The 26,052-nt window shown below is 35.0% G+C and overlaps 3 protein-coding genes across 12 annotated transcripts in view; 2 read left to right on the top strand and 1 right to left on the bottom strand.

Annotated features, from left to right (window-relative positions):
• The window catches only part of zgc:173742, a 57,337-nt gene extending 44,668 nt beyond the window's left edge, over nt 1-12,669 (top strand). For both annotated transcript variants that reach the window (XM_002665326.7, XM_005169957.5), the window contains exons 16-20: nt 3,994-4,108; nt 9,840-9,967; nt 10,075-10,169; nt 11,755-11,904; nt 12,370-12,669. In XM_002665326.7, coding sequence (XP_002665372.2) covers nt 3,994-4,108; nt 9,840-9,967; nt 10,075-10,169; nt 11,755-11,904; nt 12,370-12,472 — 591 coding nt within the window. In that variant the 3' untranslated portion in view covers nt 12,473-12,669. The remainder of the gene's footprint in view (nt 1-3,993; nt 4,109-9,839; nt 9,968-10,074; nt 10,170-11,754; nt 11,905-12,369) is intronic.
• Nucleotides 12,670-14,863: 2,194 nt separating this feature from the next.
• Nucleotides 14,864-18,071, bottom strand: hsbp1b (heat shock factor binding protein 1b). Of its 2 annotated transcripts, XR_658806.4 has the most exons (5): nt 17,903-18,056; nt 17,608-17,674; nt 15,361-15,484; nt 15,106-15,169; nt 14,868-15,000 (listed from the first exon to the last, which is right to left on the bottom strand). XR_658806.4 is itself a non-coding variant. In NM_200754.2 (4 exons), exons 1-3 carry the CDS (start codon nt 17,945-17,947, stop codon nt 15,366-15,368), a joined length of 231 nt encoding a protein of 76 aa, NP_957048.1. In that variant the 5' UTR covers nt 17,948-18,071; the 3' UTR covers nt 14,864-15,169; nt 15,361-15,365. The 2 variants fall into 2 exon arrangements, 1 of the variants encoding a protein (NP_957048.1); NM_200754.2 differs by having other exon boundaries at nt 14,864-15,169; nt 17,903-18,071.
• A 49-nt stretch (nt 18,072-18,120) lies between these two features.
• The window catches only part of si:dkey-246g23.2, an 85,666-nt gene continuing 77,734 nt past the window's right edge, over nt 18,121-26,052 (top strand). For 3 of the 8 annotated variants that reach the window (XM_017352034.4, XM_073929919.1, XM_073929921.1), the window contains exons 1-5: nt 18,121-18,237; nt 18,619-18,775; nt 21,018-21,104; nt 22,894-23,135; nt 24,564-24,697. In XM_017352034.4, coding sequence (XP_017207523.1) covers nt 22,936-23,135; nt 24,564-24,697 — 334 coding nt within the window. In that variant the 5' untranslated portion in view covers nt 18,121-18,237; nt 18,619-18,775; nt 21,018-21,104; nt 22,894-22,935. Of the gene's footprint in view, nt 18,258-18,618; nt 18,776-21,017; nt 21,105-22,893; nt 23,136-24,563; nt 24,698-26,052 lie in introns of all 8 variants that reach the window. The other 5 variants (XM_073929918.1, XM_073929920.1, XM_073929923.1 and 2 more) reach the window with 2 other exon arrangements.

A 26,052-nucleotide genomic window follows, 5' to 3' on the forward strand; every position in this document is an offset into this window, starting at 1 on the left:
AGCTCACAGTAGAAAAAAAAAGCCATGTCCACGCTTTTGTCATTTAATATTTTGTTTCTCTAGGAACTCAGTCACAATAGGAAACAAATAACACTCGCAGCTTCCAGTTCATGCAGACTTTAAAAGAACACAAAACAAAGACCACAAGTCTCTCCTCATTATCCGGAACTATATGACTTCACAATTCTTGAACATCCCAATATTATTAAATATTAGGGATGCTCCGATCAGCTAATACAGACTACAGATTCCTTGTGATGGTGATCGGCAGATACCGAGCACTGATTCTGATGCTTCAAGCTTTATAATGCATAAATCACATTTCCTTATAAGTATGATACTTAAGTAGACTTTTCTCCTTAACATACAGTATAAATGAAGGATGCTGCATATAATTCCTTATACGCATCTCATCTCAGTGGACAAAACGCTGGTTATACAACGGCTGCAACAAAGAGAGCATCACTATAAACAATAAACAGTAATTTATTTATTCGCAAATAAATAAATTATTCACAATATTTTTTTTTCGCAAAAACTATAAACAGAGGTCACGACATCTGTACATGATGCGAGTGCAGTGATTCTTACGCGTTTTATCATTGCTGGTGTATAATACAGGTGTGCACATGCCTTTTGAACAAAACTCAAACACTTGCCAATCTAGCTGATCTCACCAACTGATTGCAAGTACAGATCAATTCCTAAAATGTGTATATTGCCCGATGCCGATTGGTCAAAGCATCCCTATTAAATATTACAATTCTAACAATATCAACTGCAGCACTTGTTTACAATACTTATCAGATTTAGTCATTGTCTAGCGACATAAAAAGTGAACCACACTTTATTATTTTTTCTGTCAAAATAGACAGTGTGTTGCGGCTCGCATTCTCAAAAAGGAAAAGTACGTTCAGTGTGATCTGCCCTTAAGCCATTCTTTATGAAGTGAACAAGCTGAAGATGTGAACTGACTGAGTGCATAATTCAATATTTTGCATGCCACAGTCGTTCCCTTATCTATTGTTTTGCCTCCTCTTTCTCAATTAGTATCAATACAATAGCAAAATCAAGACTTATTATACTAATACAACAGTTAGCAAAGAACATTGAGCATTTTTTTTCCCCCCTCGCAAGGGACATTGTGCTGCAGTTGTGTTCCCAGAAGTATTGCTCCGCTAAACACACATACACATAAGCTGAGTTCCTCTGAGTCACTGGGTGTCCTAACCAAAATGTCACAGTGTTCCCTGATGAACAGTGGCAAACAGAGCTAGATGTTCAACATGCGTCAAGTGTCTTTCCATGCGCGTGTCATTAGACAGCGGCTCATGTGCCACACTAGCAGTGGTTGACATGCTAGAACACGGGCGGCGTCATTAGCATTCAGTGTCTTTAAACACATCACATCTAGTTTCATTTAGATTCAGGTGACCGTTGTCTGCTGCCTCCTTTGATACCACACTTTTTGAACTTAACCTGTTTTCTTGCTGTTTGAGTATATGCATTTTACTCAGAGTTCGCTAACACAAACTTCATGCAATTGATATTACACTGGTTAAATTTCGGTTTATACTTCGCTACAATATGAGAATGAAAATGGAATGGTCAGAACTGCATTGCAATTCAGTTGTTTGAGCTGAGATAGTGGATAAGTTCCCATTGTGAGGCTTAAATAGGATGTTTGTATTACTGTACATACCAGTGCAGAATGATGACACATGTGGACTAAAAGTTGTATGAGGTCACATTGCAAAACATCTGGGGTCTCGTGTATCAACTCTGCATACGCACAAAAACTTTGCTTATGCCAAATTTCACTCTCGTTTCGTTCTCGCATTTGGATTTACTAACGATGAAGTAACGTGATTGTGCGTTGGTCCAAGCCAACTTCATGTCTGAAGTACATGTATTTCTTGTGTGTGTTTGTATTATTTCAATTGGTGACTCTTAAAGGCAATTATGTTAAATTGCACACTACAAAGTATCGCACCAACAAAGTATCCTGGCAACTGGTTCTTTCCGAAGGGAACAGGCAGAGCGCTCTGGGTTAAGCCAGTCGTCTATGAGACGTGCAATGCCAGCTGTATTAGATGGGATCATCCGCATGTCTAGCAGGCATTTAAGATTTCCATACCAAGCAGTTGACCAGCCAAACATTAAAGCGCAATTTGCTGCGATCGCCAGTTTTCCCAATGTAATCGGAGTGATCCACTGCACGCACATTTCTATAAAGGCACCATCTGAAGATGAATTTGCATACATGAATCGGAAACATTTCCATTCAATCAATGTGCAAATAATATGTGACGCTCAAATGTGATTGGGCAGCTGAAATGTTGGTGACGCTGTCTTGATAAGTGTGGAAGGGTGCTGCTATACCGCCCTAACTAAGTGTTCCTCTACATCTGTGTCTCCCACAGACACGGATACTACTCCAGACAGTAAAGTGTCGCCCAAAATTGAGGCAACTCTCTCCTCAAAGGGTGTTAGTTCCCCCGCCTGTTTGGTCCACACTTTGCCCGGTGCCCCGATGTTCTCCTCTTAACCTGCACCTTTACATTTGTCTATTTCTTTTTTTTTATTCACTCACAGTGCGATGTTCAGACCCCACTGTGTTAACCGCGTCAGCTAAACTCTCCCACTCTATTAGAGGACAAACTTGCAAATAACAGTTTTCTCCTGTCTACCTCTGATAGGAGCGCCTCCAATTCACATTCTTTGAAGTTTCTCTTCTTGCTTGCTTTTTCTATTGCTTTTGCTTGCTTTTTTTTGCCAAAGTAGAGTCAATACCATTATTTATAAGGGGGAGGAGGCAGGGAGGGGTTTTTCGCTCATGCACGTGCGCTCAGTTTTAAATTAGTTTGGATGTACAAAGAGAATATGCGTGGAATTCAGAGTACGCAGTGTTTCATACATCTGAATTTTTTTACTGTGTAAGCACATTTACAGCTTTGTCCGTACGCAATGTTTTAGTATTAATTCAACGCAAGTCTTTGTACATGAGGCCTCTGATTTGTATCGGGTTAATCATTCAACACTTTAGGTTTAGCTTTCAGACACTTGAAATAATTAGTAATAGCAAAACAACCATTTATAGGTCATGAAATACACAGCTGTTGTCTGCGAAAATGGCAGTAATAATTATATTTAACAATCTGCCAACATGCTTTATTTACAACATACAGTATACACATTCTGTACATAATTGGAAAGTTTAGGCTGTGTGGAGTTGTTCTATTGCACAAGTGGGTCACTTTAGGACACTGCAGGTAAATGTGGCCCATATCCTAACGGTGTCAGATTTGGACCAGTTTACCTGCAGCGTGAACTTAGCCAGTGTTTTACTACCAGTTACATTATTGAGTGTTTACACTTCTTCTGCTGTATATGTGCAAGCAGGAAGTACACAGTCTGATCTGGCCACGTGACATTGATGCATTTTAATTAAAATGAAACCATTTCTTTCAATTTAAAGTTAAATTTCTTGCCCAAGGCCAACCATAAACTTCTAGAAAAAAGAAAAAGAACTGTGACCATGAGGATTAAATGGGTTATTAATGTTTGTATTTGTATTACTGTTGTCTTAAAGTAAAGCTGAGAAAAGACTTTACCATTTATGTGAGTCTGATGTAAGATCACACATGCTTATCGGTCGCCTAGCTTGTTTCCAAGTCCTTTTCAAGACACTTATTTTGTAGACATAGCAGCAGAGTTAATGGATATGTTTTCTCTATGTCTGGCACATACAAGCCATATTTCTCCACTCACTAGTCCATTAAAGCTGGAGCAAATGTCTGATGTCTTGGGGTGAAGAAAAAGAAGCTTTCATTATTGAGATCTGCACTTTTAGACATCTTTTTTTGTGCGTCTAGACTATCAAGGCAACAGTGCCATCTAGGGGTTTGCAGTGATGTTGCATATTATTACGGGATGATGATTTCTCTGTGCATGTGTGTGTGTGTGTGATTAACTTTGTTTTCGTCTTCACAGACTGCTTCGCTGAATAAACACCTGAGTTCCCTAATGCCGGGATTGACTGCAAAGGTTTTTAGGACATACAATGCTTCCATAACCCTGCAGCAACAGCTGAAAGAGCTCAGCAACAGTGAGTTGGCCTGTTTTTTCTTTCTCCTTTTATTTCTAGCATTCTATCAGTCAATTTCAAAGAACGTTCAACATCAAGACAACTTGTACAAATTCCAGATGTTCAGTCATGTCGTCAATATGGATATGAGCTTGAACATTTGCTAAACTGCTCAAATATGATTCCAATATGGATTTGCTGTCAGACTGTTCAAAACATCGTTTGCATTTTGACAACTGTGTGTCCACCAAACATATGGATATTGTTAGTATGACAGTGTGTCTAAACTCCATGCAAGCGATCATAATCAGCAAACTTTATAGGACACCTTGGCCATGCAATGTAACCAACCGTAGTTTCAAATCAGTGTCTGCAGTTCATTGGAGGTTCTTTTTTTTTTTTTGCTTGATGGTTATATAGTTATCATTTTTCAATTAGCATTTGTCATTTAGCATACGTTCAACTTGTATTTAATCATACAGGTTTTTTCTTCACTTTTACTTTGTTGTTTGTTTTATTTCTGTTTTGTTTTAAAATTAGTCGATGAATAGCTTTCAGTTACATTACATTGTTTTCCTTAAGAAATATTAACCTTATTTATTAAAACATGATGCTTTGCCCTTATTATTAAGCATTAACAAATTGCTTTTAACAGATCACAGATAACCCCAAAAGTTCTATTATTTCTGCAGCAATCGTAAAGATGTTTTAAATGCCACTGTAGTAGTACAGTATGTTTCTGTATTAACATGTGCTGTCTTAATTATAAATGTTCATTAACTGAAACATTGTGCTAGTATTTCAAAGTAGTTTCTGTCATTTTGACGGATAACAAATATTGTATTTGCATGCTTTAGAGGCATAACAATAGCTAATGCTAATAGACATTAGAATTAGATGAGACAACTGCATATTAAAGCATCTGTGTCTGAAAGCATTTGTGTGAAAGCAAACCTAGAAAGCGGCACATGGATTTGGGCAGAAAAATAATAGATTTGTAAAGCATTGCAGTAAACCATTCATTGGATACATCTTGGATTATATTGGGAGAGCAGACCACTAAGAATTAGTATAGAGTATTTAAAGAAATATATATATATATATATATATATATATATATATATATATATATATATATATATATATATATATACTGTACAATTTAACAAAGAATAAAAAAGAATCAGTCAAAAATGAAAGCAGGTGTTAGTTGAAACTCCAACAATTCAAATTAACAAATCATTCAGCCAAAGTGAAGGAAAATGAGTACGTGTTGTATAACCTTGTGATAAAGTCAATTATTGGTTTCGGTGGTATTGAGTTGAACTTCCCCAAGATGGAAGTGTCAAACTCTAATGTTGTAGACTGATGAGGAATTTGTATTTAATTTTTTTTTCTGTGGCTTCAGTGATTTTACACTGCAAGCTCGAGAAAAAGCTAAATAGAACATTACATGGTTTCTGGTTTGTAAAGCTTCTGGCCATAACTCGCACAAATTGCAAAATATTACATATATTATTTGGACGAATGGTTCCTTTTTAGCAGAGGTCTCAAGCCCCAGACCTTTAAGCCCCTTCTCCTCCTCTCTTCGGTCCGCAACTGAAGTAAAATATCCCCCCACACAAAAAAAAACATATTTTTGAATCACTATCATTGTTGTGCATATGGCCACATGTGGTTTTGCAGTAAAATACTGTTGGTCCCCATTTTGCCTCCTTCATGGCATAGAGCAATTTTCCAGTACCTTGTTGAATCTGAGATTTTGGTCCATATTGGCATGATAGCATCACACAGTTGCTGCAGATTTTTCGGCTGCACATCTATGATGCGAATCTCCCGTTCCACCACATCCCAAAGGTGCTCTATTGGATTTAGCTCTGGTGACTGGAGGCCATTTGAGTACAGTGAACTCATTGTCATGTTTAAGAAACCAGTCTGAGATGATTTGTGCTTTATGACATGGTGCATTATCCTGCTGGAAGTAGCCAACAGAAGATGGGTATACTGTGGTCATAAAGGGATAGACATGGTCAGTAACAATACTCAGGTAGGCTGTGGCGTTGACACGATGCACAGTTGGTACTAATGGGCCCAAAGTGTGCCAAAAAAATATCCCCCACACCTCACAAGCCTGAACCATTGATACAAGGCAGGATGGATTCATGCTTTCATGTTGTTGATGCCAAATTTTTACCCGAACATCTGAATGTCGCAGCAGAAATTGAGACTCACCAGACTTTGTTAAAATAATTTATTGTCCAATTTTGGTGAGCCTTTGCGAGTTGTAGCCTCAGTTTCCTGTTCTCTTCTGCTGCTGAAGCCTAACCGCCTCAAGGTTAGATGTGTTGTTTATTCAGAGATGCTCTTCTGCATACCTCGGTTGTAATGAGTGCTTATTTGAGTTGCTGTTGCTCAACACAGTCTGGCCATCCTTCTTTGACTTCTGACATCAATAAGGCATTTGCACCCACAGAACTGCCGCTCACTGGATATATATATATATATATATATATATATATATATATATATATATATATATATATATATATATATATATATATATATAATTATTATTATGATTATTATTTTTTTTTTTTTTTTTTGAGGATAAAAACAAACGTATTAAGATGTAAATGACCATTACGAAAAATGTAGTCATTGGATTTTGCAGTGCTTTTTTTTTTTTTTTTTTAGAAATGGTTATGTGGTCACGATAAGCATTCGCACCAAGTGTGCACTTACTTTTAAACTAGAAAAATAGATTAAACTCCAGTAGTCATACAACAAAATTAACATGAAAGAGATCACTTTTCTCAAGTCATTCCTGCTTGAACATGTTTTGATGAGCACATTCTAGCTTGTGCCGCTAACATTGAAAATGGTATTTTTGTCATTAGTCAGTGAATTGTGTTGCGCTAAAGAGATTGTTGTCTGCGAGTTGTGTAACTCGGAGTATCTCCCGTTTGTGAATGTGAAGTGTGTGTAATGCTGGGGTGGAGGTGTCGGATCGCCACTGAGAGCAAATCTGTTTTCTGCATCCGCTACAAGCTCTAATTAAATCAGCTCAGTGTGTGGCAGGGACTCGCCCATCAGGTGCCGTGTGTGTGTGTGTGTGTGTGTGTGTGTGTGTGTGTGTGTGTGTGTGTGTGTGTGGTGGGCATGTTGGCTTGTAATTAGCACATTTGCTCATAGAAGCTTGTTTAAGGACCTGAAATTATCCATTTCTAGGTGTTTTAACTATGTTTTTAATCTTTTTCCATCATTATTTTACGAGAATGTAAGCTTTTTGAAATGGTCATTGAAATGTTAATTATAATGAAGTTCAAACAATGGCCTGCAAAAATCAGATTATTATAAAAAAGATGCAGTGACTTTGATCATAAAAAGGCTGATTTATAACAGTTTATTTTAGAGATATTTTAACAAGCAGAAACCATTAAATTCATCAGAAACAAAACAGATTAACCTTTATAACCCAAGTGAAAATAATTAAAACAATTCAACCCTAAGTAAAAACTGAAATAAAGTCAATAATTAAAACTGACACATTCAATGAAAGAAAAGAAAACAAAACTAAGAAAAATGACAAATGCAACTAAATAACAATTCAAAAACACCAAAATATAAATAGTTTAACTCGAGCTAATATTAAAATGTTACTCTGTGATATTAAAATAGCACTTCATTATATATGTATATTATAATGGTGTTATTTTATATTAATAGTGTTGTAATAAGTGTTATGATGAGTGTTAGAGATGCCTTAATCAGGTTTTTTTGTCCTCTAGTTCGAGTCAGAGTCATTTGATTTTGAGTATGTACCGAAACCGATCCGATCCTTCTCTAATACATAACAAAGAATAAATAAGAGTGAAGAAACAGATCCAGGATGTTCCTTATTGTTGATTGTTGAATTCACCTTATTTTACCATTCAACAACTCTGTTAACAAACAGAGCACTTCTGTGAGCTTTGAACAATTAAGTAATAAATAACAAATTCGTCACTTTTGGACTTCAGTGCAACAGTAAATATAAACAAGTAGCACCTCAACTTAAAATAACCAGCAGGTAATCCCAAGTTTACATATCTCAGTTTGCTATAGAAATGTTGTTGTCATCAACATTCCTAATGTTTGTTCATTAAACAAAAATAACCTGTATGTGTAAATACATACTTGCATACATGCATTTTGGGGTCACACATTACATATAATGCGAGTTACATAATAATATTACTTTTCTAAGTAATGAGTAAAAGTAACGCATTTCTTTAAAAAAATATGTAATAATATTTGTTACTTTAAAAAAAGAGAGAGAAATAGACAAAAGTACATAAGTAGCAAACACATTGCTTTCAACTTTCTTTAATCTGTATATACGGCATGTGTATTGTCAGGAGTTTTTCAGAGGGTAACATTGCTCTATTTTTTTATTAGTTTTTTTTTTCTAAAGGTAAATGAAGGTGTAGTTTATACAGTGTGTTGTTAAAGAGCTCCTCTATTAAAAAAGGAAAAGAAGTTCTGAAAGGGATCAAGAGTACTCAAAAGTAACCCAACTCATTACTTTCCATAAAAAGCAACTAATAATTTTTTTTAGGAAGTAACTCAATATTGTCATGTATTACTTTTAAAAGTAACTTCCCCCAACACTGTGCACACACACATAAATATATATATATATATATATATATATATATATATATATATATATATATATATATATATATATATATATATATATATATATATATATATATATTAACCTAGTTAAGCCTTTAAATGTCTCTTTAAGCTGTATAGAAGTGTCTTGAAAAATATTTAGTAAAATATTATTTACTGTCATCATGGCAAAGATAAAATAAATCAGTTATTAGAAATAAGTTTTTAAAACTATTATGCTTAGAAATGTGCTGAAACAATCTTCCCTCCATTAAACAGAAATTGGGGGAAAAAAATAAACGGGCACTAATAATACAGGGGGGCTAATAATTCTGACTTAACTGTGTGTGTGTGTGTGTGTGTGTGTGTGTGTGTGTGTGTGTGCGCGTATATATATATATATATATATATATATATATATATATATATATATATATACATACACACACACTCACTGAAAGCACTTTTTTTCAGTTCCTTTTTATTATATTTTAATATGTACATATATATTTCCATGTGCCAGATAATACAACAAGCAAACAAATGAACAAACAAAACAAAAGGCTTCTTAGTATTTTAAATCAGAATACAATATAACCTCTTTTACTAATTTTCTAAGACAACATTTCCAACTCCACCACCTTTTAAAAACAACGTAAAAGGTCCCCAAACTCGATTAAAATATGTTTATTTCTTAATATACACATTATTTTTCCATTGACATGTTTGTTACCATCTCATTTAGCCAATTGAAAGAAATAAGCCGTTTCGCTTGCAGAATACATTAATACATAATTATATGCTCCGTCTTTTTTTGCTTGATCTCCTTGTGAAATAAATGAAATTTAAAAAATAAGGGAGACATTGGTATATTAACCTCAAGAATATTTTCTGTAATTTCTTTCACACTTTTCCAGAAGTCCTGTATTAAAGCACTGGTTATTTTTGTTCAGTTGAATATGTTCACTTTGAAAGAGCAATATAGAAGCTTGCAGATAATAGTAAAAATAATAGTAAACGTGTAACTATATCCTTGACTCACTCACCCGTTTTTTATTTATTTTTTTCTAAACTGTTAATGTGATTTCTCCAGTGAAGGATAATGTGCCGGAGAAGTTGCTCTCCTATAACAGGGCAAACCGTGCGGTTGCAGTTCTGTGTAACCATCAGCGGGCGCCGCCAAAGTCCTTCGATCAGTCCATGGCCAACCTGCAGGCAAAGGTAAAGCTGCACATGAAAGACTGGATAGTGATGAAACAGTTTAAGAAAAAACACTTCGATATGAGGCTGGTTTTTTATTAGGTTTAGTTTTTCTCTTTCGTTGTTAGATTGACAGCAGGAAGGAGCAGCTGGACTTGGCTAAGAAAGAGCTCAAGCAGGCCAAGAAAGAAGCCAAAGGGAGCTCAGACAACAAGCTGCTGGTGTCAGTATCTCGTTCCAGACCTATGAAAAGGACCGTTTATTTGCTCTTCCGTCTGTTAGAAAGATATGATGCTTGGGGATGAAAGTTTGGAATAATTAAGTCTTTTTTGCTCCCCAAAGATTTATCTTATTTTAGTAATGAAGAAATTCTAAACTTTATTATAGAAATATAATATAATCAATAATATAATATAATAATCACAATTTGCAGGTTTTTTTATATAAAAAAATATATTTAAAAATCATTTAATTGTTGTAATGGCAAAGCTGAATTTCTGCGTTCTATGCTATATCCATCAGTGCTACTTGGTGTTACTGGTTTAGTCTTCAATTATTTATGGTGGTGAATTAATAATCTTGGTTTTAATGAATGTTAAAAAACACCAATCTACACTCACTGGCCACTTTATTAGGTACACCTGTCCAAATGCTTGAGACAAATTTCTAATCTGCCAATCACATGGCAGCAACTCATGTAGACATGGTCAAGATGATCTGCTGTAGTTCAAACCGAGCATCATAATGGGGAAGAAAAGTGATGTAAGTGACTTTGAATGTGGCATGGTTGTTGGTGCCAGACAGGCTGGTCTAAGTATTTCAGAAACCGCTGATCTACTGGGATTTTCTTGCACATCTCTAGAGTTTACAGAGAGTGGTTTGAAAAAGAGGAAATATCCAGTGAGCGGCAGATGCTGTCATGTTAATCTGGACCAAAATCTCTGAGGAATATTTTCAGTACAGTGTTGAATCTATGCCACAAAGGATTGGGTTAGTTCTGAAGGCAAAAGGTGTACCTAATAAAGTGGCCGGTGAGTTTATTATTGTGAAACAAAAATACATTACTGATACGTCTTTCTTGCTGGTTTGAATGTAAAGTTAAGATCAACTGCATTTTAAATAGATAGTTTTTAATGTTAAATCAATACATTTAATTCAATACACAGTAATGCATTCTTGTTGATTAAAAGTATATACTGTAATTGTTTAAATCAAAATAGTGATCTGTTATTATTTTAAAAGAAGCTTCTTCTGCTCACCAAAGCTGCATTAAATGAAAAAACAATAACTATTTTTTTATATTACTAAATTATAACTAAATTATACATACTGTCACTCTTGATCAGTTTAATGTTCTTAATGAATAAAGTATTTATTTTTTAAAAAATGGGAGAAAAAACATTTGGTTAAGTACTATATTTACAGCACAACTGTTGATAAAACAGCCAAAAATATTCTGAGCAACAAGTAAACAATGATTTCTGAAGGAGAGCACAACACTTGAAGGCTGAAGTAAAATTCAGCATTTAATTGCATGAATAAATGACATTGTAAAATATGTGCAAATGGTCTATGTCAGGGGTGACCAACCCTGTTCCTAGAGATCAACCTTCCTGCCGCTTTCAGTTGCAACCCTCACCAAACACACCTGCCTGTCATTATCAAGTGCTTCCGGTCCTGATTGATTGGTTCAGTTGTATTTGATGCGGGTTGGAGCTGAACTCTGTAGGAAAGTAGATCTTTAGGAACAGGGTTGAGCACCCCTGGTCTATATGATGTGTATGAAGTGTGTTACTGTGTGTGTTCAGTGTGGTGGAGAAGAAGAAGAAAGCAGTCCAGAGGTGTGAGGAGCAGCTGCTGAAGATGGAGGTTCAGGCTACAGACAGAGAGGAGAACAAACAGATCGCACTGAGCACCTCCAAACTCAACTACCTGGATCCACGCATCAGTGTGGCCTGGTGAGGAAATTTCACAATATTATGGAATTTTTAAAGGTCTATTCCAGACTTTAAAGCTCAGGTACTTTTATATGTATATTTGCCATATAATTTTATTTCACGTGGTTATGGTTAGACCATTTATTCATGCCTTTTTTCCTTTCCCACTTGTAAATCGGCAATCAAATACAATAAAACAATATGACTTATTTTTATTTTTTAACACAACAACAAATGTTTTGTTTTGCTAAAAAATAAGAAGTAAATGAAGAAAGTAAATGAGCCGGAAATCTTGAGACCTTTAAGTTAAAATGACTATGCCACTCTTATGTAAAAAAATAAGGTGGATAACTCCTGGAAGTTCAGCTTTTTAGTCTGTGAAGTCAGGGAGTTTGACACTTGGCTCTAATTTGGAACCCAGCAAACAGCATTCTAATTAAAATCTGAGCATTTCCGATGGATCATCTCTTCATTTTCTGCTTCTAGGTGTAAGAACATGGAGGTGCCGCTGGACAAAATTTACAACAAAACCTTGAGGGATAAGTTTGCCTGGGCAGTCGACATGACTGAACTTGACTTTGTGTTCTGAGTGTGTTTGTTTATCCTACAATTCAGCCCAATATTTTATACCGTGTTCATTGAAACCTTGAATTAAATCGTGTGGCTCTTGTGTTCGTTCATATATTTTGCACATTTATATTGTTTTTTTTATATCGATTATTCAACTTTAGCTATTCTTAAGTATTTTAAGACAGTTTAATAAATGTTCATGCTTCATATGAAAAACCTTTTGAGTCTTTTTTTTTTTTTTTTTTTTATCATGTCAAGCAGGACTTGTGAAGGGTCTGTACATTCAAGACCTTTTCAACCAAAGTAAAGAAAATGTGGTCACACTTTGTTATAAGCTTTCCTTAATTAAATGAACACTTTAAAAAAATAGCCTCTTTTTATAACTCGCCTACAGTTAAACGGTTGAGTTTTACCATATTTGAATCCTTTCAGCAGGTATCTGGGTCTAGCAGAAGCACTTTTAACTTAGCTTAGCATGAATTATTGGATTAAAAAAATTGTAAAACTGAACCGTAACACTCTAGGTGACTTACTAAAATCAACACCCTCAAAAAAGGGTTAAAGTATTCCTTCATGAAGTATTCACTAACATGAGCTAAGAATGAACAATACTTGTACAGCATTTATTAATCAAAGCTGAATATTTACAAATGCATTATTAATCCAAGAGTGTGCTTGCTAACATGAACTACCAATGAAAAAACTTTGTTAACATTAAGGACAAAGATAAATACTGTAATAAATGTACTGATCATTACTTGTTCATGCAAGTAAAATAATTGAAATTCTAAATGTAAGTTTATATGAAAAACATTTTTGTAAATCGTATTGAATCTCCATTAGTTTTTAATTCATTTTACTAAAATTATATTTTAGTTTGAATAAATGTGCTCCTAAACATTACAATATGCAAGTAGCTTTTACATCGTTTTATTACAAAAACAAAAATACATTTTCTTGTTTTTTGGTAATTGTTTTCAGTTAAAAAACAAAAAAAAAGGTACGTCAAATTGCATTTACCTTTTAAAGCAAATGTTTTGTTTTTTAGGACAACAGTATTTCCAGCAGAAAAGATATCCAAAGATGTTGTTTTAAATTGTAATGAAATCTGTTTTAAAAACTAATGAAGACAGCAAAAGTCAAGATTCATTTGAATTATTTAGTCGCCAAACAGGTTTACAAAATTTAAGTTTTTCAAAATAAAATGAGTTCAAAAGGAGAAAAGGCTTTCTTTTTTTAACCAGACATTTAAAAATAATATAATTTAGAGCAGTAATTATAATACCATGAAACTGTGATATTTTTATCCAAGGTTATCACACATTCAGAATCTTATACCGGCCAATGCCTAATGAGAATAAATATTTGCCTTTTGGCTTAAAACAGCATATTTATTTCAGAAAAGCATTTATCTTAACACACCGACTCCATTTTAAACTTTAACTCAATTTTGTTTTGTTTTTTTAAACTTCATTTTGCAACTCAAATGTACCTTGGTGTTAATAAATGTGGAATTTGTACTTGGAAACGTAATTGTTATTCAAATGCAACATCTAATGTTATGAATGCCAGGCTTTCTGCTTTAAGATTTTTAACGCCCTACAAATGTTAAGGATTAAGAATGTTTAGACCCTCAGGTTTTGAGAGATGAGTATGGGTTTTTCCACACACAACGTCATTTGATATAAAATAATTAATTTAATAAATTATTTATTGCTTAAATGCATGGAGCTGTTTAGAGTTAATATAGTTTACCAATTAATGTCATTGCGAACTAGTATTCCTTGATTCCTAATTGGTTATTTGTTGTCACAAATCTTGTCTGACTGAAATTTTAGCTGAAACAACTTACTAAAGTTCAGCATCTTGTAGTATAGACCAGTGGTGTTAAAGTCAGTTCCTTGAGGGCCGCAGCCGCGCACATTTTAATTCTAACCCTGCTTCAGCACACTGAAGCTGCGGTCACACTGGACTTTTCTCCCCATAGATTTCCATTTGTACTCATGCGAATGCGTCAGACTGGAAACACAAGCTCGTGCATCAAGTTTCACAGTTCGCTGCATTTCAAAGTTCAAGCTTCCTGAACTCTGACCTGCAAAATAACATCACTTGACTGCATGAGACCAATCGAGGATCAGAACATCGCTTTTTTTTGAATGTCTAATCATCTCATTTAATCCGGCACCTTTTCGCCATATGACATCATTTCACATGCTCAAGCTCTAATGTGACTGCAGCATTACCTGTAGGTTTAAAACAAGTCTGAATGACTCGGTTAGTTTGATCAGGTGTGTTTATTTACAGTTAGAACTAAACCATAGAGCTGCGGGCAAGAAAATTCCCAGAATAATTAAGGTAATGATAAAAGAGATGATTTGGTGAACAGTTGAATACAGACAGATGAGGACAAGGGATTTAAGAAACAACTTTTAATTCAACAACAAACTGGCTTTAACAGGAATGGTGATAGGTTGGCACTTGGGCTAGTGCTGTTATTACAGTAACGCAGGATTCGGCTCTACAGTTGGATGTCATGTTTAAAAAGTTCTTTGAGGAAAAAGGAAAAGCATACAGTCACAGCATTAAGACTGACTTTAATTCCTTCTACATTATTAAAAAAAGCAACACATCAAACCAAAATATGTTAGTCACCATAGAGAGAATCTTGCTGCTCCTGAAGAGTGTGTGTATAGTTTTATTCGTTCAACTCTGCATCCTGTGAAAGATAATTTTGCATAATTATATTTTGTATTTAGAATTTATGACTACAGTAGTCTACGATTGAAATGGATGTTTTTCAATCTTGTTCCAAAACAAGAATAGATAGTTTTAGGACAAGGTTATGATCCACTTCAATTGGTGACTACTGTAGTTTTAATTAAGGTAACTGATGAAACTGAAAAGTACCTCTACTAGGAGGCGTCTCCCTCTTTGACCTTGTTCTCTCCTTCAATCTCTTCCACTCCTGCCTGAGTCATCAGGTCTGCTATATTCTTCTCCAGGTCATCAATGCGGGTGCTCATTTCATCAAGTGAATATTATTAAGGAAGATGAGGGGAAAGCACAAGTAACCACTGATTTCTTAAAAAAAAAAAAAAAAAAAAAAGCAGCATTTGATTGGTCCACACTGCAGAACGAGATTAAAATAAGGGTCTTTGTCTGCTTGCAAACAAACTCTGGTGCAGTTCAACTGAAACTAATGCAATACCATTAGTTTAGATCAGTGCAAAACATTGTCACAAGATGAAACCATGAAAAGGACAAAATGATTGTGCTGTTTTGACTCCATTACAAATTCTATAATGATGATGATTTATTGTTATGTAATGCCATGTCAACAACAAAGGCTATTTTTGTGGCAAGAACATTTCATAAATATACAATTAAAAACAACAAACAAATACATACATAAATTAGATAGACTTGTTAATACATAAAAAAAAAATCCTGGTGACACTTTGCTAAATAAATGAAGTTAATTTTATAAAAAAAGCCTTTTACAGTCATTAAAAGCAAAAGAGTCCTACAAATTCTATAACCTCTTCATTGGTGCTTAAATGATTAAAATATTCTATGATGTGTACAATTACAAAGTGCACATTCAGACCAGCACATAGTGCCATTTTGGATGTCTAGTAACATTAAAAACACAAGGACTAATTGTATCATTTTGGTCCTCATCAAAAAAGAGACCAAACTACAAGTGTGTTTAGGCTAGTTTTTTAGTTTGTTGATTTGAATGTGTGAAGGGAGTGAAAACAGTGGCATGGATGGTTTCATCATCTCTTACGCACATGCATGCAGGAAGGAGACTCCTTTCTAACAACTTTATTGATCCATAATGGACCACATCCTGACTGTGACCAAAAAAAAAGTATGCTTTAGCATTATATCCCGTTTATGGTTTCAGCTTGTAACACACCCTGTTATTTAGATTTCCTTTAGATATTCTTTATGCCTGTATTGTATTGTATTAATGCAGGTAAAACAGCACCAAAGTTTGGATGGCAGCATTCTCATTTAGTTAGATGAACCACTAACCGAGCATTCACATCAGTTTTAATTTAAATCAAACATGTCAAGTGTGAATTCACTTTAGATTAAATTAGGGCTGCCCTGCATGGTTTAGCTTCAACGTCCTTCAACACACCTGCCTGGAAGTTTCTAGTATACCTAAAAAGAGCTTGATTAGTTGGTTCAGGTATATTTAATTGGGGTTGGAACTAAAATAGGTAGGACATTTGGCCCTACCTGGTTTAAAATAAAACTCAATTCCTGGAAGGCCACAGCCCTGCAAATTTAGCTCCAACCATCTTCAACTCACAGCTGCTTAACAGTCTCTAGTAGCCTTTAACACCTGTTTGGGTTGGGTTAGGGTTGGAGCAAAGATGTGCCCCTCTAGGAATTGAGTTTGAGAGCTATGCTTTCAATCCATATATCAAGGCATTAAATGCAAAGCTGAAGCTTTTTTTTTTTTGCTTATGATTTTACTAATTTGTGAAGAAATTATCTTATGGTGGTTGTAAATTCTATCAAATTTGCTTGAGGGCCAAACAAGATGCTCATCTTTTTGTAAATGTTGGTTTTGGCATTTTAACTGTTAAAGGTTTGGGTTGAACACTCAAATAATATATATCAGACATGGAAATGTCACTTTTGTACCCATGAGGATAATTTGGTCACAATTGAGACAGACAGACATCTGCTAAATAAGTAATATAATTCAGAAATAGCCTGCTGTTATCTTAAAAGGACACTTCACCCAAAAATGAATCTTTACTCCTTACCCTCAGGTTGCTCCAAATCTTTATGGGTTTCTTTCTTCTGTTGAGAAGTTTAAGCTGAAAACCTGTAACCATTGACCTCCACAGTAGGAAAAACAAATAATATGAAAGTGAAAAGTTGCAGGATTTTTCAAAATATCTTTTTTTGTGTGTAACAGAAGAGAGAAAGAGTTTGAATCACAAGTTCTTTTGGTACATTGGTTTTAAAGTGTAAAGAAGCGAAAACAGTTAGCAGGAATTTCATCACATAATTGCTCCCATCACACTCATTATTGGGTGAACTAGCCTTTTAAACTGCGATGTGCAATCTCTTAATAAGCTTTCTTGAAAATCGCTGAAGATATATTATAAACAAGAAAGGAAAGGATATTTCTCCCGATGATCTGGTCTGACATTGTCTGGAACTTATCCTGCATCTGCTGCAGTAATGTCTGCACCTGTTTGGGACAAACTGTTACGTTAATCCGAAATCATAAAGCTTCGTAAACAAATAAAGTAAAATATATAAATCTCATCGTTGCAATATAACAAGTTTATTCTACGACAAATTTCATTTGACTTGGTAAACGAAGCTACGGAAAATGTCAAAAAATAGAGGTAAACAGTGCTTAGCATTAGCCTAGCTTAGCAAACCCCCAGAATACGACATTTGATTTCAAACGTACCACTGCTGTGAGATCCTGCACTGATTTTGGGTCTGTCTCTGCCATATTATTTAACTAAATAGATTTGTAGACGTGTAAAATGTGTTAATTATTCCTAAAATTGTGTATCTACCCAACCCTTTGCTTTCTTCAGATCAGCTGTTGGCTAAATCACGGAGTTGCGACAAATATCGCGGGATTTCAGAAATCTCACAGCGAGCGATTCCGCAGCTGCAGACAAGCAAATATACCTGTGGCGTGATCAGACCGAGAGAGCATCATGGCATTTCTCTCACACACAAATAAAATGCAGTCATGTTGTCAAGTACAACCAGCGACAAGTTACAGCAGGATGAGTAAGAATGCATTTACATGGGTAATTTTGTTTTGTTGGGAAATTACGTAAAATGTTTGTTTTCTGCAAGGGATGCCAATGTTAACGTTACCTCAGTGTCATACATACAGTATCGTTTTTATTTTTTTCCCTTTTTTTGTAAGACTGACAAAAAAGTTTAACTTTATTAGTAGGCTAATTATAATAAATGTGCGCAAGTTCTCAGTCGTGTCGTGTGTCAGTCGACTGTACTGACTGTACAAGAGAGGTTTTTGATGTTGTTACGTGTTTTACCACAAATTTACCTACATAAACAAGGGAAAGGAAGTAGTAAGCGCTTCTCATACAAATATGTGGTTAAATGCCCTGTTCATTTCGCCTTTTCCTTTCTCTGTAACATTAGCCCGGTGAAAGCAGCGCGCGGTCAAGCCCACATCTGCAAACTGCATCAGCCTGATTTAGACTTCTAGATGATGGCAAGATGAGACAGCAAATGCTCACGAGAGTGAGTGTGTGTTGCTGCTGTTATAGTTGTCAAACAAGTCTCCGTCCGACACCAGGTATGCTTGAACCTACAAGGTTTCCTTTCTTGCAACTTATTTTCCTAACATTAGCCGTTTCGTCAAGGTAAAGCGAAAGCTGCTTCGCGAAACTTGCTGAATAAGCTTTCAGTTGGTGCTTAAAAAACCGAGGAATATTAACATGGAGTTCCTTCATTGCATGAAACTGCTAATCAGAGAGTTCTAACGCGATATTGCATTAATATTCATTTATCAGGTTCACTTGAAGCAGTCGAATACTACGTATGCTTCTTCGTGTAGACTCTGTACTGGAGATCAAGATGTCCTGTTCGCGAATGAATTGTCTATCTAAGTCGATTCTTATACAGTGAATAAGTTGGTTGAAACATTCCGAAAATAAAGATTTCGTTCACGAATCAAACTATTTAAGCAGTGACATAGGCTTTAGCATAGTATGCTCTTAAATATGACTTTTATGCAAAAGGTCCATGCATGCACATTAAGTTTATCATGGAACTATCAATGGCATAAATAAAGAAATAATAATAGAAGTGTGTATAAACACAGAATGGTTCGTGACTCTGTAAGGTTCTTCATTTGTAAGGTTCTCTGCAGGTTTATCATTTATAAAATACGTTTACTGTTTAATTTTGTAAATGCAAATCCCTATTCATGTTCTGGATATCACTTAATGAATTGTATTGATTTCTGGCTGTGGCAAACTATGCTAAGACATTTCATTAGCTAAACCCCTTATTTACATAAAAAGAAAAACAGCAATATATGACAACACATTACTTTTAGATCTTGTGTTTTGGATCACTACTTAACCATGTGGGACTGATGCCAATCACTTGATACTTTAACAGATTTGCTAATTTCTATTAATATATTAGCTTATGTTTTGTTTATCTTAAAACAGCACAGAATAGAGGTATTGAGAAAGGTTGAACTTCTTTGACCTGCAACACTTCAGTAAAAGACAATGTAAATACATTAAAAAGATAAATGAATTTAGGAAAAACAGCATGGTGAAATGAAGTACACAAAAGACAAGCTGAAAGATTTTCCTGCTGCTTAAATCTGCTGCTGGATCTGGTTTCTGAAGATCATGTCACACACATGCATGTGACATTAATATGAAGTGCCTAAAACTATCCAAACATGTTTATGGTCATGTTTGCCAATCCCGAAAAACAAAGTCTCCTGTTTGTCCAGGCAAGTTGTGTGTTTACTGAAGGTGCGGATGTATACATGTTCTTGAGAGAGACGTAGAGACTGTCAGAAAAGCCCAACCCCCTTTGGAATGCAGAAGTTATGCAACGCCTCTATGTACGTACAGTAGCAGTTCTCAGAAATTAGAGACCTCCACTATAGAGGTCACGAGCAATCCTAACATACTCTGTTTCAGTTGACTTCATAGGGATTAGGCAGAATTCCTCAGTAGCCTGATCACCTAAACCCACTAAATCCATATTAGAATGGTGCAGGACTCTTGGACTTGAGTTTGATCTTGAGGGTTTTTGTTTGTTTTCAAATGGTCGAGTGCAAAAGAGAAAACTTTGTATAGAGAAGTTATAAATCAGAATATATATAGACACAAATTATATAAATATATGATGTATATTATATATACTAAGTAAATGTAAATTAGATTAAATATAAATGACTAATATATAGAAATATTCATTCATTCACGTCGGCTTATTCCCTTTATTAATCCGGGGTCACCACAGCGGAATGAACCGCCAACTTATCCAGCAAGTTTTTATGCAACGGATGCCCTTCCAGCCGCAACCCATCTCTGCGAAACATACACACACACACACACACACACACACACACACACACACACACACACACACACTATGGACAATTTAGCCTAGCCAATTCACCTGTACCGCATGTCTTTGGATTGTGGGGGAAACCAGAGCACTCGGAGGAAACCCACGTGAACACATGGACTCCACACAGAAACGCCTATTGAGAGTATTGAGAGTGGACGAGAGTGCTGGTTATTTACTCCCCAACTACAATCCCTGCTAGCACGGATACTCAAACCTGAGAACGTTAGATCACAAGACCAACTCTCTAACCCTTTGGCCATGGCTGCCCGTTTTATAATGTAACACATATTATTGTGTTTTAGAACGTCATTAAAGGTGTACATAGGAAAGTATGTACATAGGATTTGAACATTGTTTCAGTATGTGGTTGAACGAGATATAACAGTTGAAATTTTAAGTATTAAAGATGTTTTTTGTTATTTTTATCCACCCAGGTCCTCTGACGACAGCTTGACGCACTCAGGTTGCCAGATTGAACACACCAACAGGAGCGAGGGTTCCTGACTATCAAGCCTTACATTGTAAGCTGCTCAGCTAACGTTTATGTTTGTAAAATATCTATTATTGGCTAATCAAGCACCACCTTCAGTTTATATTTATAACTGAATCTGTGCCTCATTTCGGAGGCCGCAACTGTACTCCAGAGTTAGCAATTTCAGCTGCGCATGAGGAACTGAGGCACTGAGGAAGCCTTCATGACTGAATTAAAACACACTGTGTTTTTCACCAAGGCAACCTGGGGTGCTAAAATATAATTAGATAGTACTACCTACCACGCCACCCGTAGTTTTGTCTCGTCACAGCAAGAAGGTTGCTGGTTCAAGCCTCGGCTGGGTCAGTTGGCATTTATGTGTGGTATTTGCATGTTCTCCCCACGTTTGCGTGGCTCTCCACCAGGTTCTCCAGTTTCCCCTACAGTCTAAAGACATGCGGTACAGGTGAATTGGGTAGGCTAAATTGTTGGCAGTGAATGAGTGTGTATGGATGTCTCCCAGAGATGCTGCTGGAAAAGCATCCACTGCCTAAAACATATGCAGGATAACGCCCCATTCACAAGGGGCTTCAGCATCAACGCTTCCCATTCACTTTGAATGGGTGACGTCAGGCGTTGCCGAACTGCATTGTGGATCCGTCGGCGCGGCTTCAGAGGCGTTGCTCGCTGCAGTAGTTGGGACTAGCTCAACTTTTCAAGCACCGACGGAAGCGTCAGCGAATCGGATCGCTGTATGCAAATACACCAGCTAGACAGTGGCCTATTGCTGACTGAATTTCATTGGCTAACGCTTCTATGACGATCGCTTCAGCCCCAACTTCAGACTTGCCCTCATTCAAGCGTTGACGCTGAAGCCCCATGTGAATGGGGCGTAAATTAATAAAGGGACTAAGCCGAAAAAAATAAATAAATGAATAATATTTGAATTTCATTAAAATCTAAAGAAAAAGATTTTTCGAGCTGCAAAGATGCTAATGTAAATCAGAATGACATAAAAACATGTTCAAATAATCAAATTCAATGAGACAGCTGTCATGTGCTCAAAAACACAATGTCAGTATAAACTTCCAGGTAAATTCTTGCATCACAATCCTTTTCCTGTGTCCTTTTAAAACTGTCCACACCCTCAGGAAATATTTCTGTCCGACACTTGTGCTGAATTGGGGAAATGATGCTTGCAGCGTAAGCTCATAACTATTTCAACACTTCTCGGCAGAACCTGTGACTCAGCTCATGTTTTGATGAGACATTTGCCTGGTCGGAGACAAAGAACAGCCTTATCATTTAGTCCACAAACAGCCTGTTTAACTGAGATATTGTTGGATTGGGTGTCAGCCTGTAGATGACTGTTACTGTCCCGGACGACTGTGAAAACGACCATGCATTTCCAGAAAGGGGCACATGAATCATTAACAATGTGTTTATATGTTTGCTATTGTTGTCCCTGTGAAAGCTTTACGTGATTGTTCACCCCAAAAAGTAAATTTAATTTAATTAATCAACTTATAAACCTTTATGTTTGTCTTCTGCTAAACAGAAAACACTGTATCAATTGACTCCTGTGGGTTATTTTTATATTAAAATATTATTTTTTGAATAAAATTTGTATGTGTTTTCAATTGAACGAAAAAACATAAAGGGTTGAAACCAGTCTCTTTAAGGTGACTGAAGGTGGCACTGCTGCTTTTTTGGCTCCTTTAGGGCCTGTGTCTATGCAGTAAATGTATGCCTCTTTTGTTAGTTTAAGCTGCTAGTTTTTAGCGACAGTAGTAGAATCTTAATTTCATCTGTGCTCAAGTGTTTTTATCTTCTTGCAGGGAATGGAAGTATAAAAGACGTGTTTTGTTGAGGACTGAGCGATGGAGCAGGGGTCAGAGGAGAACATGGAGAGCTCATGGACACTGCTGTCCTGGATGGCTTCTGGCGTGATGGTTTTTGGGGGCGCAGTGCCGTATGTTCCGCAGTACCAGGAGATCCAGAGGACCAGCAACGCTGAGGGATTCTCAACAAGAGTCTGTCTGGTGCTGCTCATCGCAAATATACTGCGCATTTTCTTCTGGTGAGTTTTGGTTTGGTGTGGTTTTTGTTTTGTTTTTTGCTTTGGTTTTAGTTTTGTTTTTGTTTTTTCGTTTGTTTTTTGATTAGTTTTTTTGTTGTTGTTCTGCTTTTGGTTTGATTTTTGTTTTGTGTTGTTTTTTGTTTTGTTCTTTGTTTAGTTTTTTTATTTGTTTGTTTTTTTTGTTCCTGTTTTGTTTTATATAGTTTAGTTTTTGGTTTGGTTATTTATTTATTTATTGTTTTCCTTTGGTTTTAGTTTTGTTATTTGTATTATTTTGTTGTGTTGGGTTTTTGATTTGTTCTTTGTTCTTTGTTTTTTTGTTCTTTGTTTAATATATAGTTTTTTTGGTTTTGTTTTGCTTAGTTATTTGCTTTGGTTTTAGTTTTGTTTTTGTTTTGGGATGTTTTTTTTGTTTAGATGATTGTTTTTGTTTTTTTGTTTATTGTTTTATTGTGTTGTGTTGTTGTTTAGTTCTTTGCTTTGTTTTTTTCATTCGCTTTTTTACTTTTTATGTTTTGTTTTTTTGTTATCAAACATGATGTTATATTTGTCAGAATGATATTTATGTGAATTTTTTTGTGAAGATTTTCTAAATTTTTCTTTTTGTAGCCAATTTGTGCTTGCATTTTGTTTAAATTTTATATATATATATATATATATATATATATATATATATATATATATATATATATATATATATATATATATATATATATATATATATATATATATATATGTGTATATATATATATATGTATATATATATATATATGTATATGTGTGTGTGTGTGTGTGTGTGTATGTATGTATGTATGTATGTATGTATGTATGTATGTATGTGTGTGTGTGTCAGAATGTCATACTTGATTTCCTTGATAAATAGTTTGATGTCTATTTCTCAGCCATATATACCAACAAAATCTGCTTATTTTTATTTATTTATTTATTTATTTTTTGTATTTGCCCATCTAATCAATATCTGGTTAAAATAATATTATTTTATTTTTATTTATTTTTATTTCATTTCATTTGTGCCATTTTGGCAGGCCATAAGTAATACCACTGCAACATTTAAATATGACTTTTAAATATATTTAAGATATACGACAAAAAAAGGGAAAAAATGTTAATAATAATTAACCCATTAAGTAAATAATTAGAATATTAAACAAATTAACAAATATTAAAACACAGTAATTGGAAAATCAGTTAAAAAGATGCTATGTTGTTTGCCACATTTTTCAGGTCAGTTATTTGGAAGTACTTTGCAATGTACAACATTCGCTCAACCGATTGCATGCAGTTGGCTTTGACAAATTAAAGATAAAAGAAATATCTGAGAAACTTTTTTTTTATTATTATTTTTGATTATTATTGTTTTTGTATTTCTCTCTGGCTTCTCTTGAGACAGATTTGCTTGTTTTGCAGGATAGGCAAACAATTTGAGCTGCCTTTGCTTCTACAGAGTGTGGTGATGATTCTCACCATGTTGGCGATGCTGCATTTGTGCTGTTCAATCCAGAGCAGCAACCGTGTCAGTACCAAACAGCACCACATCACAGGTAATCATATTCAACACTCTATCCAGCAGCAGCTTCAAACTTACTGTGAATGGTTTGCTCAGACCGTGCTTTTTTCAAATGTTTTCCTTTCCACTCACTTTAGTATTTTGCTTTATTCTTAAAAAAATGTAAGTGTCTATTGCTTACCTTGCTGCATTTTTGATAACTACAAAAAAAGCATTATTATAAAATATGATTGTAATGTAAATTATTATATGTAATACAAATACATAAATTTTAGTTTTTAATTTTGGCCTAAATATTTATGCAATATATTTGTTTTTAATAGCAAATCTGTTCAAAACCATTTTTACCCAGCCTAGTTATGGATGGATGGATTGATTGATTGATTGATTGATTGATTGATTGATTGATTGATTGATTGATTGGTGGATGGAAATATGGAAGTAATGATGGATGAATGGATGGATCATTGGATGAATGAATGAATTAATAGATATGTGGATGGATGAATAAATTATTGCGTGGATGGATATATGGGTGCGTGAATCAATATATGGATGGATAATTGGATGGATAGATGAATCATTGGATGAATGATTGAATTAATAGATATGTGGATGGTTGGATGGATAATTGGTTGGATGAATGAAGAATGAATGAATGTATGAATGAAAGGATGGATGGACTGATATATGGTTACATGGGTGGGTGGATTATTGGATGAATGAATAAACTAATGGATATGCGAATATATGGATCGATGAATTAATGAATGCGTGGATGGATATATGGGTGCATGAATGTATATATAAATAGATAAATGGATAACTTTGGATAGATGGATCATTAGATAAATGAATGGATATGTGGATGAATGGATGGATGGATGGGTGAATAATTGAATGGATGGATGGATGGATGAATGAATGGGAGGGCTGAAATTTGGATGCATTGATGGATGGATAAGTCATTGAATTATTGACCTAATCAATTACTTAATGGATATGTATTAATGTTTTATTGAATATATATAAATGTATGGATAGATATATGGATGGGTGGATGGATGAATCATTGGATAAATGAATGAATGGATATATAGACAGATGAATGGATATTTGAATGGATTGATGTATACATGAATTAATGGGTGTATGAATGAATGAATATATGGATGTGTGGATGGATGTATTATTGAATGGATGAATGAATGAATCAATGAATGGATGGATGGGTAGATGAATGAATGAATGTGTGGATGAATGGATTAATGGATGGATGGATGGATGGATGAATGAATAAATATGTGGATGGATGAAGGTATGGATGGATGCATGATAGATCTTTTAAACATGTTTTAAAATCCAATATTTTGGGGGGAACATATCACA

This window comes from Danio rerio, chromosome 18 (genome assembly GCF_049306965.1).
Source record: "Danio rerio strain Tuebingen ecotype United States chromosome 18, GRCz12tu, whole genome shotgun sequence".
Classification (NCBI taxonomy): domain Eukaryota; kingdom Metazoa; phylum Chordata; class Actinopteri; order Cypriniformes; family Danionidae; genus Danio; species Danio rerio.

Bases quoted from the DNA above. Each gene is read 5' to 3' on its own strand.
- hsbp1b (NM_200754.2), bottom strand. From the start codon at position 17,947: ATGGCAGAGACAGACCCAAAATCAGTGCAGGATCTCACAGCAGTG. The intron at 17,675-17,902 runs GTACGTTTGAAA...TGTCCCAAACAG, and splicing joins TGCAGGATCTCACAGCAGTG to GTGCAGACATTACTGCAGCA. The intron at 15,485-17,607 runs ATATCCTTTCCT...AATAATATTCAC, and splicing joins AGACCAGATCATCGGGAGAA to TTGATGAAATGAGCACCCGC.